This window comes from Anomaloglossus baeobatrachus, chromosome 6, assembly GCF_048569485.1.
Source record: "Anomaloglossus baeobatrachus isolate aAnoBae1 chromosome 6, aAnoBae1.hap1, whole genome shotgun sequence".
In the NCBI taxonomy this organism is placed as follows: domain Eukaryota; kingdom Metazoa; phylum Chordata; class Amphibia; order Anura; family Aromobatidae; genus Anomaloglossus; species Anomaloglossus baeobatrachus.
The window spans coordinates 564,215,974-564,231,715 of record NC_134358.1 but is presented as its reverse complement, the minus strand read 5'-3'; the positions used below and the strand labels follow the sequence as shown (position 1 = coordinate 564,231,715).

The window sequence follows — 15,742 nt, the reverse complement described above, 5'->3', positions numbered from 1 at the left end:
GATACTGTCTGCTGAGCTGTGTATCTAATCCTATCCTGTGTGATACTGTCTGCTGAGCTGTGTATCTAATCCTCTCCTGTGTGATACTGTCTGCTGAGCTGTGTATCTAATCCTCTCCTGTGTGATACTGTCTGCTGAGCTGTGTATCTAATCCTATTCTGTGTGATACTGTCTGCTGAGCTGTGTATCTAATCCCATCCTGTGTGATACTGTCTGCTGAGCTGTGTATCTAATCCTATCCTGTGTGATACTGTCTGCTGAGCTGTGTATCTAATCCTCTCCTGTGTGATACTGTCTGCTGAGCTGTGTATCTAAGGGTACCTTCACACTTAGCGATGCAGCAGCTATCCGACCAGCGATCTGACCTGGTCAGGATCGCTGCTGCATCGCTACATGGTCGCTGGTGAGCTGTCAAACAGGCAGATCTCACCAGCGACCAGTGAACAGCCCCAGCCAGCAGCGACGAGCAAGCGACGCTGCGCTTGCACGGAGCCGCCGTCTGGAAGCTGCGGAGACTGGTAACTAAGGTAAACATCGGGTATGGTTACCCGATGTTTACATTAGTTACCAGTGTGAGCAGGGAGCAGGGAGCCGCGCACACTGAGCGCTGGCTCCTTGCTCTCCTAGCTACAGTACACATCGGGTTAATTAACCCGATGTGTAATGCAGCTACATGTGCAGAGAGCAGGGAGCCGCGCACACTGCTTAGCGCTGGCTCCTTGCTCTCCTAGCTGCTGTACACATCGGGTTAATTAACCCGATGTGTACAGCAGCTACATGTGTAGAGAGCCGGAGCCGGCACTGGCAGCGTGAGAGCTGCAGAGGCTCGTAACTAAGGTAAATATCGGGTAACCACCTTGGTTACCCGATGTTTATCTTGGATACAGCTTACCTCAGCTGTCAGACGCCGGCTCCTGCTCCCTGCTCGCTTCATTTGTCGCTCTCTTGCTGTCACACACAGCGATCTGTGTGTCACAGCAGGAGAGCGGCTTTGAAGAAAACGAACCAGGTCTGTGTGTAACGAGCAGCGATCTCGCAGCAGGGGCCAGATCGCTGCTCAGTGGTCACACACAGCGAGATCGCTAATGAGGTCACTGCTGCGTCACAAAAAGCGTGACTCAGCAGCGATCTCGGCAGCGAGCTCGCTGTGTGTGAAGCACCCCTAATCCTATCCTGTGTGATACTGTCTGCTGAGCTGTGTATCTTATCCTATTCTGTGTGATACTGTCTGCTGAGCCATGTATCTAATCCTGTCCTGTGTGATACTGTCTGCTGATCTGTGTATCTAATCCTCTCCTGTGTGATACTGTCTGCGGAGCTGTGTATCTAATCCTATTCTGTGTGATACTGTCTGCTCATCTGTGTATCTAATCCTATTCTGTGTGATAATGTCTGCTGAGCTGTGTATCTAATCCTATTCTGTGTGATACTGTCTGCTGAGCTGTGTATCTAATCCTATCCTGTGTGATACTGTCTGCTGAGCCGTGTATCTAATCCTATCCTGTGTGATACTGTCTGCTCATCTGTGTATCTAATCCTATTCTGTGTGATAATGTCTGCTGAGCTGTGTATCTAATCCTATCCTGTGTGATACTGTCTGCTGAGCCGTGTATCTAATCCTATCCTGTGTGATACTGTCTGCTCATCTGTGTATCTAATCCTCTCCTGTGTGATACTGTCTGCTGAGCTGTGTATCTAATCCTCTCCTGTGTGATACTGTCTGCTGAGCTGTGTATCTAATCCTGTCCTGTGTGATACTGTCTGCTGAGCTGTGATGTGTTTCTGATAAAACATGAGGTACAGTACACATTGTAGTGTATGTGATCGTCCACCAAAAAAATGCCCCCCTTCTTGTAGGCATCTGATCTGCCAGTGATGAGAAATCTAGTGTAGATGATACATATAAATCCTGCTGGAACTCCACTGGGGACATGTCTGTTCATTGGGGGTGTGTAAGTGCACTGGGGGCGTGTCTTGTGTACTGGGGGCGTGTCTGTGTACTGGGGGCGTGTCTATGCACTGGGGGCGTGTCTGTGCACTGGGGGCGTGTCTGTGCACTGGGGGGCGTGTCTGTGCACTGGGGGCGTGTCTGTGCACTGTGGGCGTGTCTGTGCACTGTGGGCGTGTCTGTGCACTGTGGGCATCTGTGCACTGGGGGCGTGTCTGTGCACTGTGGGCGTGTCTGTGCACTGTGGGCGTGTCTGTGCACTGTGGGCGTGTCTGTGCACTGTGAGGCGTGTCTGTGCACTGGGGTCATCTGTGCACTGGGGGCATGTCTGTGCACTGGGGGCGTGTATGTGCACTGGGGCGTGTCTGTTTACTGGGGCGTGTCTGTGCACTGGGGGCGTGTCTGTGTACTGCGGGCGTGTCTGTTCACTGGAGGCGTGTCTGTGCACTGGGGGCGTGTCTGTGCACTGGGGGCGTGTCTGTGCACTGGGGGCGTGTCTGTGCACTGGGGGCATGTCTGTGCACTGGGGGCATGTCTGTGCACTGGGGGCGTGTCTGTGCACTGGGGGCGTGGTCTGTGCACTGGGGGCGTGTCTGTGCTCTTGATGAAGCCGTCCAGGTGCATGGACACGCCCCCAGTGCACTTCCAGCAGGATTTACATATAACATCTATTCTAGATTTCCCATGACTGGCAGATCAGATGCCTACAATAAGGGGGTCATTTTTATTGGGGGACGAGCATCTACACAGACAGACGCTGCTGCCACCTGTAATGGTCACTGACCGCTTTTCTTCTCCTTCAGGCACCCCACTGATCTGTGTGACCATATGGCCGTCTTAAGACTTCATTTTGACGATCAGGGTATGTATGAGCCGTGTGCAGTAACTGCAGCCTTACCCTTGTGGTATAAGGCTGAGTATTGGGGGTGGAATTTGGGGATAGGAGGCCGCGTGGTGGAGGTCCCACCCGTATAACACAACCAGCACCCGCTGTGTCCATGATATGTGAGCGCAGCCATAGTGCGCTATATTATCTGTCTGGCTTTAGCAGCAGCTGCTTGGCATTGTGCTGTTTTTGTGAATTATTGATCACTTGGAAAATGATGGAAGAAACAAATGTTTTATATTATTATTATTATTATTTTAGCTGCTGGGAGATGAATAATAACGTGGCTCTTTGGTGGGTGATTAAAGGTCCAGTCATCGGCTCCATTATGGTGAGTGAAATTTAGGTAAATGACAAAATATTTAAATGTTCATGTTTTACCTGCATATTGTTGGATATTTTTGTAGTACTGAGATCATTTTTTATACTAATACACTCCATCATTAAAGAAATTTCCAAAGGGATAAAAGAGAAAAACATTGACCATTGAAGTGACCAGAAATCCAATTTCTCTGATCATCAAGAAATAAGAAAAAATATCACAGCTGTCAGCTGGAAGAAGACTAAGAAAAGAAGTATAAAAGTCATGGACAATTTACTCATGGCAGAAATAACTAACCATAAAATAACGATTGGATGGATGTTCCGGCACCTCTAGTGCTGGCAGAATGCTAACGAAAGGATGGAAAGGGAGAGAAGAAACTCCTAAGTAAAAATTCTGCAAATAAAGGGTGTGAGTGTAGCGAGATTAATTCCCCAGAAATTTGATGTTCTGGAGCATGGATGGTTGGAGATGCGATAAATGTATTACGTATTAAACCCGTACTGTAGGTGCAGTTGCGTGGAGCGGCCTCAGGAGCTGAGCTCGTTCCTTACATAGTTGGTGCTGAAAAACAAGTAAACAAAGTCAAGGAACAATTCTGTCATATCAGAAATAACTAACCATAAAATAACAATTGGACGGATGTTCCGGCACTTATAGTGGTGGCAGAATGCTAATGAAAAAGAACTGCCCACTGTGAATGTATCTAGATTAATTTACCAAAAGTGTGGTTTTTTGGAGCATGGATGTCTGGAAATGCACAAATTTATTATGTCTGGAGATGCAATACATTTATGAAATCTTGTTAAACCCTTGCTTGAGGTGCAGTTGTGTGGAACGGGCTCAGGAGCTGAGCTTGTTTCTTACACGGTGAGTGCTGGAAAATAATAAGTAAAAGAGTCAAGGGACAAGTCACTCATGACAGAAATAAGTAACCATAAAATAATAAATTTGATGGATATTCCGGCACATCTAGTGCTGGCAGAATGCTAATGAAAAATAACTGCCCCCTGTGAATGTAGCTAGATTAATTCCCTAGAAATTTGATGTTCTGCAGCATGGATGGCCGGAGATGCGATAAATGTATTACTTATTAAACCCGTACTGTAGGTGCAGTTGTTATTAAACCCGTACTGTAGGTGCAGTTGTGTGGAGCGGGCTCAGGAGCTGAGCTCGTTCCTTACACGGTGGGTGCTTAAAAACAAGTAAACGAGTCAAGGGACAATTCACTCATGACAGGAATAATAACCATAAAATAACAATTGGACGGCTGTTCCAGCACCCATGGTGCTGGCAGAATGCTAATGAGGAAGAACTGCCCACTGTGAGTGTAGCTAGATTAATTCCACAGAAGTCTGATGTTCTGGAGCATGGATGGCAGAGATGTGATAAATGTATTACTTATTAAATCACACTTCAGGTGCAGCTGTATGGAGCGGACTCAGGAGCTGAGCTCGTTCTTTACACGCTGGGTGCTGGCTGTGTTATACAGCCGGTATCTGCCCCTTACACTGCTGTTTATACACGTAGATGCCGCATGGGTTGATCAGTCAGGCGCATCCTGCCCCAGCGCACTTTACACTGAGGCGAATGAGTCAGTGTTATATTGCATTAAAAGGAAGAATTAAGGATTGCAGCTCTGCAGTTCTCAGCTGTGTCCACATCGAAACTACATAATTGCACTGTCACACCTCTGCAAAAAAAAAAAAAGCAGTAAATTCTTGTTCTCCGCGCTCGCTGACCTCCATCTCACTTTCTCCTCGCAGTCGTGAGAATGTGATAATTTGTTTCTGAGAAATGTGCAGAATCCAATATTGTGTCCAGAATCCAATTCTCGCTTTGTCCAACAGATCAACTTTGTGCTGTTTGTGGGAATAATCATCATATTGGTGCAGAAGCTTCAATCCCCCGACATCGGCGGCAACGAGTCCAGTATATACCTGTAAGTACACCAGTATATACAGTACCTGTAAGTACACCAGTATATACAGTACCTGTAAGTACACCAATATATACAGTACCTGTAAGTACACCAGTATATACAGTACCTGTAAGTACACCAGTATATACAGTACCTGTAAGTACACCAGTATATACAGTACCTGTAAGTACACCAGTATATACAGTACCTGTAAGTACAACGGCCTAGAGCTCATGTGCTGGCCCGAAACCAGATACTCTACAGACAATCTGCCAGCTGTACATATATAACTATATACAGGAGAATGCCCAGGTTATACCAGCTGTACATATATAACTATATACAGGAGATGCCCAGGTTATACCGGCTGTACATATATAACTATATACAGGAGATGCCCAGGTTATACCGGCTGTACATATATAATTATATACAGGAGATGCCCAGGTTATACCGGCTGTACATATATAACTATATACAGGAGATGCCCAGGTTATACCAGCTGTACATATATAATTATATACAGAAGATGCCCAGGTTATACCGGCTGTACATATATAATTATATACAGAAGATGCCCAGGTTATACCGGCTGTACATATATAACTATATACAGAAGATGCCCAGGTTATACCGGCTGTACATATATAACTATATACAGAAGATGCCCAGGTTATACCAGCTGTACATATATAACTATATACAGAAGATGCCCAGGTTATACCAGATGTACATATATAATTATATACAGGAGATGCCCAGGTTATACCGGCTGTACATATATAATTATATACAGGAGATACCCAGGTTATACCGGCTGTACATATATAATTATATACAGGAGATGTCCAGGTTATACCGGCTGTACATATATAATTATATACAGGAGATGCCCAGGTTATACCGGCTGTACATATATAATTATATACAGGAGATGCCCAGGTTATACCGGCTGTACATATATAACTATATACAGGAGATGCCCAGGTTATACCGGCTGTACATATATAATTATATACAGGAGATACCCAGGTTATACCGGCTGTACATATATAACTATATACAGGAGATGCCCAGGTTATACCGGCTGTACATATATAACTATATACAGGAGATGCCCAGGTTATACCAGCTGTACATATATAATTATATACAGGAGATGCCCAGGTTATACCAGATGTACATATATAATTATATACAAGAGATGCCCAGGTTATACCGGCTGTACATATATAACTATATACAGGAGATGCCCAGGTTATACCGGCTGTACATATATAACTATATACAGGAGATGCCCAGGTTATACCGGCTGTACATATATAATTATATACAGGAGATACCCAGGTTATACCGGCTGTACATATATAACTATATACAGAAGATGCCCAGGTTATACCAGCTGTACATATATAACTATATACAGAAGATGCCCAGGTTATACCAGCTGTACATATATAACTATATACAGAAGATGCCCAGGTTATACCAGCTGTACATATATAACTATATACAGAAGATGCCCAGGTTATACCAGATGTACATATATAATTATATACAGGAGATGCCCAGGTTATACCAGCTGTACATATATAATTATATACAGGAGATGCCCAGGTTATAGCAGCTGTACATATATAATACCCAGGTTATACCGGCTGTACATATATAATTATATACAGGAGATGCCCAGGTTATACCGGCTGTACATATATAACTATATACAGGAGATGCCCAGGTTATACCAGCTGTACATATATAACTATATACAGAAGATGCCCAGGTTATACCAGATGTACATATATAATTATATACAGGAGATGCCCAGGTTATACCAGATGTACATATATAATTATATACAGGAGATGCCCAGGTTATACCAGATGTACATATATAATTATATACAGGAGATGCCCAGGTTATACCGGCTGTACATATATAATTATATACAGGAGATGCCCGGGTTATACCAGATGTACATATATAATTATATACAGGAGATGCCCAGGTTATACCGGCTGTACATATATAATTATATACAGGAGATGCCCAGGTTATACCGGCTGTACATATATAACTATATACAGGAGATGCCCAGGTTATACCGGCTGTACATATATAACTATATACAGGAGATGCCCAGGTTATACCGGCTGTACATATATAATTATATACAGGAGATGTCCAGGTTATACTGGCTGTACATATATAATTATATACAGGAGATGTCCAGGTTATACCGGCTGTACATATATAATTATATACAGGAGATGTCCAGGTTATACCGGCTGTACATATATAATTATATACAGGAGATGCCCAGGTTATACCAGCTGTACATATATAATTATATACAGGAGATGCCCAGGTTATACCGGCTGTACATATATAATTATATACAGGAGATGCCCAGGTTATACCGGCTGTACATATATAATTATATACAGGAGATGCCCAGGTTATACCGGCTGTACATATATAATTATATACAGGAGATGCCCAGGTTATACCGGCTGTACATATATAATTATATACAGGAGATGCCCAGGTTATACCGGCTGTACATATATAATTATATACAGAAGATGCCCAGGTTATACCGGCTGTACATATATAATTATATACAGGAGATGCCCAGGTTATACCGGCTGTACATATATAATTATATACAGAAGATGCCCAGGTTATACCAGCTGTACATATATAATTATATACAGGAGATGCCCAGGTTATACCGGCTGTACATATATAATTATATACAGGAGATGCCCAGGTTATACCAGCTGTACATATATAACTATATACAGGAGATGCCCAGGTTATACCAGCTGTACATATATAATTATATACAGGAGATGCCCAGGTTATACCAGATGTACATATATAATTATATACAGGAGATGCCCAGGTTATACCGGCTGTACATATATAATTATATACAGGAGATGCCCAGGTTATACCAGCTGTACATATATAATTATATACAGAAGATGCCCAGGTTATACCAGCTGTACATATATAACTATATACAGGAGATGCCCAGGTTATACCAGATGTACATATATAATTATATACAGGAGATGCCCAGGTTATACCAGCTGTACATATATAATTATATACAGAAGATGCCCAGGTTATACCAGCTGTACATGTATAATTATATACAGGAGATGCCCGGGTTATACCGGCTGTACATATATAATTATATACAGGAGATGCCCAGGTTATACCGGCTGTACATATCTAATTATATACAGGAGATGCCCAGGTTATACCAGCTGTACATGTATAATTATATACAGGAGATGCCCAGGTTATACCAGATGTACATATATAATTATATACAGGAGATGCCCAGGTTATACCAGCTGTACATATATAATTATATACAGAAGATGCCCAGGTTATACCAGCTGTACATGTATAATTATATACAGGAGATGCCCAGGTTATACCAGCTGTACATGTATAATTATATACAGGAGATGCCCAGGTTATACCAGATGTACATATATAATTATATGCAGAAGATGCCCAGGTTATACCAGCTGTACATATATAATTATATACAGAAGATGCCCAGGTTATACCAGCTGTACATGTATAATTATATACAGGAGATGCCCAGGTTATACCAGATGTACATATATAATTATATACAGGAGATGTCCAGGTTATACCAGCTGTACATATATAATTATATACAGGAGATACCCAGGTTATACCAGATGTACATGTATAATTATATACAGGAGATGCCCAGGTTATACCAGCTGTACATATATAACTATATACAGGAGATGCCCAGGTTATACCAGCTGTACATATATAACTATATACAGGAGATGCCCAGGTTATACCAGATGTACATATATAATTATATACAGGAGATGCCCAGGTTATACCGGCTGTACATATATAATTATATACAGGAGATGCCCAGGTTATACCGGCTGTACATGTATAATTATATACAGGAGATGCCCAGGTTATACCGGCTGTACATATATAATTATATACAGGAGATGCCCAGGTTATACCGGCTGTACATATATAATTATATACAGGAGATGCCCAGGTTATACCGGCTGTACATATATAATTATATACAGGAGATGCCCAGGTTATACCGGCTGTACATATATAATTATATACAGGAGATGTGTCACGCTCCCAGTGTCCCAGCACCACTCCTTACCCACTGATCCACTCCATGTGTCCACCAGTCATGGCTGCCGCTCCCGCTCCTGCTCCCCTGACTCCTGCTCCTGGTCTCAGGAGTCTGACTTTGAGTATTGGCCTCATGGTTCTGTATAGGACCAGGCCGCGCCCACTCTCCTGGTCTTATGGGCCCAGCACACCTGATGCAGGTAATGACATGGGGCTGTGCTGGGTATATGAGACTTGCCTTTCCATGTGGGCGGGGCCTGATCAACGTGTCCTTTTGCTTGTCTTTAGAGCTAGGTGCTCAGGTCCCCTTGTGCTGTGTCCTGTGTCCTGTTACTGTTTGTCCTTTGCTACCGGGTACCTGTGCCTGTTTCCTGCAGTATCCTATAGAACTCTGTGACCCTAGTGACCCGGTTATAACCGTCCCGGCCACGCCAGTGCTCCGGCTGCCGTGTACTCTGCCCCCCGGTGGGGTACTCGGTCCAGTGGATCCACCTCCTGGGCCCACCAGTCCTCCCGGCCCTGACAGATTGATCAGGCCATGGATCCCGCTGGAGCACAAACATCAGAGCTGGCTGAGCTGCGCCAAGAGCTGGCACAACAGCGTGAAACCCTGAGCCGGATGCTGAAATTCCTGGCGTCCGTGGACCACCGGTTATATACGCTACAGACAGCCGTCTCATCTGAGTCCACGCAGCAACCAGTCTCTACGTCTGAACCTGTTGTCTCTGTAGCCTCGCAACTTCGCCTCGCTGCTCCGCCTCGGTATGCCGGGGACCCCAAGAACTGCCGGGGGTTTTTGAACCAGTGCTCGCTGCACTTCAAATTACTCCCGCACCTCTTCGCTTCCGACCAAGCCAAGATAGCCTTTGTGATGTCGCACCTGGAAGGCGAGGCGTTGGCCTGGATAAATCCGTTGTGGGAGAACGAGGATCCGGTGACGACCGACATCCGGGAATTCCTGCAGGCTTTCCGAAGTACCTTCGATGAACCGGGACGCAGTACCGCGGTTACCTCCTCGCTCCTCCGGCTACGCCAAGGGACCCTGACCGTCGGCCAATACGCCATTCAGTTCCGCACGCTTGCCTCCGAGCTAGGCTGGAACAATGAGGCCTTGACTGCCGCCTTCTGGGAGGGGCTCTCCGGTCGCATCAAGGACGAATTAAGCCGGTCGTGATGTTCCCCGTACCTTGGATGCTTTGGTATCACTAGCCACCCGGATTGATCTCCGTTTTCAGGAACGAACCAAGGAGGTATCCCGGGAAAAGCGACCAGTCCGTCACGCCTTTGTCCCGCAGAGGTCTACCGTTCCCCCGCCACTGCCGTTCTGCGACTCCACTCCTGAGCCAATGCAAATAGACCGGCTGAGCCAAGCCGAGCAACGTCGTGCAGAGCGACTCGCCCGGGGCCTGTGCTTCTATTGTGGAAGCGGTTCACATCTGCTCCGCTCTTGCCCTGAGAGGCCAGGAAGACCCCAAGTCCAAGGGATGGTGGGAACCGCCACCCTTGGTACCGGAATCCCGTCAGTCCCGGTTACACAGACTGTCCAGGTCACGACCGAGAAGACCCCAGTTCACGGCAGAGGCTCACATTGATTCGGGAGCAGCGGGTAATTTCATCCAACAAGCTACCGTGGACCGTTATCGGATACCGGTCATCCCGCTTGCAAAACCCCTCTGGTTCGCCTCCGTGGACGGAAAACAATTATACGAACCTGTCCGGTACACCACCGAACCCGTGAGACTTTGTATTGGTACCCTGCACACTGAGACTATTGCGTTTTATGTCATCCCGAGAATGGCTCCTGAGCTCCTGCTGGGTCTGCCCTGGCTTAAACTCCATGATCCTGACATCAGTTGGCGCTCCGGCGCAATCTCTCGCTGGAGTCCCTCGTGCCATGATACCTGTCTTCAGCCCGTCCCTCAGCCCCTGGCACCTGATCCTATCATGTCACAAGAACAGGAGAAAATGACGCAGTCCAGCGTTGTACCACAGATCCTGGCACTTGTGCCTGTGGTGCCACCGGAACCGGAAGTGATGACGCACCCCAGCGTCGTTCCAACCGTCCCCGACGATTGAGACTCTGATGCCACCAGCTACCGGGGATGAGTCACCGTCCTGTGCCCGGTCCGAGTCGCCCGGGCCGGTTCTCCACGATGTCAGTACTGTTTCTGTCGGTCCTCCTCTTCCCGTTGCCCCCGCTGCCACTGCTGGTAGATCGGCTAAGCGCCGTGCGGCTAAGAAGGCGGTACGGGGTCAGAGGTCCTTCCCCGCCTTTGCGTTGGGCCCCGGCCCGGTGTCTCGATCCGGGGTGCCCCTGGGGTTCTGTGCTCGGAGGGGGGGGGCTTAGAGGGGGGGGGGTACTGTCACGCTCCCAGTGTCCCAGCACCACTCCTTACCCACTGATCCACTCCATGTGTCCACCAGTCATGGCTGCCGCTCCCGCTCCTGCTCCCCTGACTCCTGCTCCTGGTCTCAGGAGTCTGACTTTGAGTATTGGCCTCATGGTTCTGTATAGGACCAGGCCGCGCCCACTCTCCTGGTCTTATGGGCCCAGCACACCTGATGCAGGTAATGACATGGGGCTGTGCTGGGTATATGAGACTTGCCTTTCCATGTGGGCGGGGCCTGATCAACGTGTCCTTTTGCTTGTCTTTAGAGCTAGGTGCTCAGGTCCCCTTGTGCTGTGTCCTGTGTCCTGTTACTGTTTGTCCTTTGCTACCGGGTACCTGTGCCTGTTTCCTGCAGTATCCTATAGAACTCTGTGACCCTAGTGACCCGGTTATAACCGTCCCGGCCACGCCAGTGCTCCGGCTGCCGTGTACTCTGCCCCCCGGTGGGGTACTCGGTCCAGTGGATCCACCTCCTGGGCCCACCAGTCCTCCCGGCCCTGACAAGATGCCCGGGTTATACCGGCTGTACATATATAATTATATACAGGAGATGCCCAGGTTATACCGGCTGTACATATATAATTATATACAGGAGATGTCCAGGTTATACCGGCTGTACATCTATAATTATACACAAGAGATGCCCAGGTTATACCAGCTGTACATATATAATTATATACAGGAGATGCCCAGGTTATACCAGCTGTACATATATAATTATATACAGGAGATGCCCAGGTTATACCAGCTGTACATATATAATTATATACAGGAGATGCCCAGGTTATACCGGCTGTACATATATAATTATATACAGGAGATGCCCAGGTTATACCAGCTGTACATATATAATTATATACAGGAGATGCCCAGGTTATACCAGCTGTACATATATAATTATATACAGGAGATGCCCAGGTTATACCGGCTGTACATATATAATTATATACAGGAGATGCCCAGGTTATACCGGCTGTACATATATAATTATATACAGGAGATGCCCGGGTTATACCGGCTGTACATATATAATTATATACAGGAGGTGCCCAGGTTATACCAGCTGTACATATATAATTATATACAGGAAATGCCCAGGTTATACCAGCTGTACATATATAATTATATACAGGAGATGCCCAGGTTATATCAGCTGTACATATATAATTATATACAGGAGATGCCCAGGTTATACCGGCTGTACATATATAATTATATACAGGAGATGCCCAGGTTATACCGGCTGTACATATATAATTATATACAGGAGATGTCCAGGTTATACCAGCTGTACATATATAATTATATACAGGAAATGCCCAGGTTATACCAGCTGTACATATATAATTATATACAGGAGATGCCCAGGTTATACCGGCTGTACATATATAATTATATACAGGAGATGTCCAGGTTATACCAGCTGTACATATATAATTATATACAGGAGATGTCCAGGTTATACCGGCTGTACATATATAATTATATACAGGAGATGTCCAGGTTATACCGGCTGTACATATATAATTATATACAGGAGATGCCCAGGTTATACCGGCTGTACATATATAATTATATACAGGAGATGTCCAGGTTATACCAGCTGTACATATATAATTATATACAGGAGATGTCCAGGTTATACCAGCTGTACATATATAATTATATACAGGAGATGTCCAGGTTATACCAGCTGTACATATATAATTATATACAGGAGATGCCCGGGTTATACCAGCTGTACATATATAATTATATACAGGAGATGCCCGGGTTATACCGGCTGTACATATATAATTATATACAGGAGATGCCCAGGTTATAGCAGCTGTACATATATAATTATATACAGGAGATGCCCAGGTTATACCGGCTGTACATATATAATTATATACAGGAGATGCCCAGGTTATACCGGCTGTACATATATAATTATATACAGGAGATGTCCAGGTTATACCGGCTGTACATATATAATTATATACAGGAGATGTCCAGGTTATACCAGCTGTACATATATAATTATATACAGGAGATGCCCAGGTTATACCAGCTGTACATATATAATTATATACAGGAGATGCCCAGGTTATACCGGCTGTACATATATAATTATATACAGGAGATGTCCAGGTTATACCAGCTGTACATATATAATTATATACAGGAGATGCCCAGGATATACCGGCTGTACATATATAATTATATACAGGAGATGCCCAGGTTATACCAGCTGTACATATATAATTATATACAGGATATGCCCGGGTTATACCATCTGTACATATATAATTATATACAGGAGATGTCCAGGTTATACCAGCTGTACATATATAATTATATACAGGAGATGCCCAGGTTATACCGGCTGTACATATATAATTATATACAGGAGATGTCCAGGTTATACCAGCTGTACATATATAATTATATACAGGAGATGCCCAGGATATACCGGCTGTACATATATAATTATATACAGGAGATGCCCAGGTTATACCGGCTGTACATATATAATTATATACAGGAGATGTCCAGGTTATACCAGCTGTACATATATAATTATATACAGGAGATGCCCAGGTTATACCAGCTGTACATATATAATTATATACAGGAGATGCCCAGGTTATACCAGCTGTACATATATAATTATATACAGGAGATGCCCAGGTTATACCAGCTGTACATATATAATTATATACTGGAGATGCCCAGGTTATACCGGCTGTACATATATAATTATATACAGGAGATGCCCAGTTCAGAGGCAGATTTAGGCTCTCCGGCACCCTCGGCCTGAATGCAGTTTGGCAGTCCCCCTCCACTCCCCATTTAAGCAGTCTGAGTAGTCATCATGTGACCGCTCATACGCTATGTATTTAGTCACGTGACGATGAGCTGCTCTTCCTAATTTTTTCAATGTTCAGTGGAAAACTACAGTTTCGGCTTCACTGAGAAGCAGGAAGAAAAGCTAGATGTCATGTGACCATAAGTATAAAAATCACATATGAGTGATCATGAATCCTGACAGGGAGTATATTACACGCTGTTAGCAATTACATACTACAGTGTTTAATGTTATAGTTAAAGGGGTTGTCCAGGATTGCGGGAAAGTCTACATTCTCTTAGCGTATGCACTGCACACTCTCAGGATTCTCTCGTACCAATGGTTAATTGTGTACAGGATCAGAACCAATAACAGCAAAGGAATAAAGTACCAGAACCCCAAAGAGTACAGAAGCACATCACGAGAACCATCATTAGTACATAAATACACCACCAGAACTACCATTAGTATATGACTACATCACCAGGACAACCATCAGTACATGAATGCTGCAACAGATCCAGAATCTGTACATGAATCCACCCCCAGAACTACCATCAGTACATGAATACAGCATCAGAATCACCATTAGTACATGCATACACCACCAGAACCACTAATGGAACACGAGAAACACCATCAATGGAGAAACATGACCAGAACCATGATCAGTACATGCAAACAGAACCAGAATAACCATTGCTACATGAATACATCATCAGAAGCACCATCAGTACATGAGTACAGCACCAGAACCACCATAAGTACATGAATACACCACCAGAACTACCATGAGTACATGAATACAGCACCAGAACCACCATCAATACATGAATACTTCACCAAGCTTAGTAAAGAGATCAATTTTAATGTCAGATCAGCCCCATATACATTTGTGTTGCATAAACTTACATCTTCCAGCATGTCTTTAACAATGTTAAGCAGATGCTGGGAGTTGTTGTTACCAGCCATAATCAGTCTGCGGATCATACAGGGACCACATTACTGATGAGACAATGTCAGTATGCAAAGTCTCCTTAAGGAGAATAGTGTTCCCCCGTGGTCCCCACATAGCTTTCTCATGAGCCAGATCAGACACCCCCATGCTTTGCACTGATGAGGGGCAAGCAACCCGAAACACCATGTCTGCAAATTGGGATTCTGATCTGGCTTATATATAGTGAGTCATATTGCAAAGGATTGTTAAAAATCCACTTGTGACTTTTAGGATCGCTACTTCCAATAGGTGGCGCTGTGCTAGAGTTTGTCTCCTTT

General features: G+C 44.8%; 1 protein-coding gene across 1 annotated transcript in view; it reads left to right on the top strand.

The window, feature by feature from the left end:
- The window catches only part of LOC142243644 (pituitary adenylate cyclase-activating polypeptide type I receptor-like), a 275,726-nt gene that overhangs the window by 225,090 nt on the left and 34,894 nt on the right, over positions 1-15,742 (top strand). The window contains 4 exon segments of the mRNA XM_075315754.1: positions 2,752-2,778; positions 2,781-2,811; positions 3,096-3,165; positions 5,007-5,098. Of these exon segments, the coding sequence (XP_075171869.1) occupies positions 2,752-2,778; positions 2,781-2,811; positions 3,096-3,165; positions 5,007-5,098 (220 nt within the window).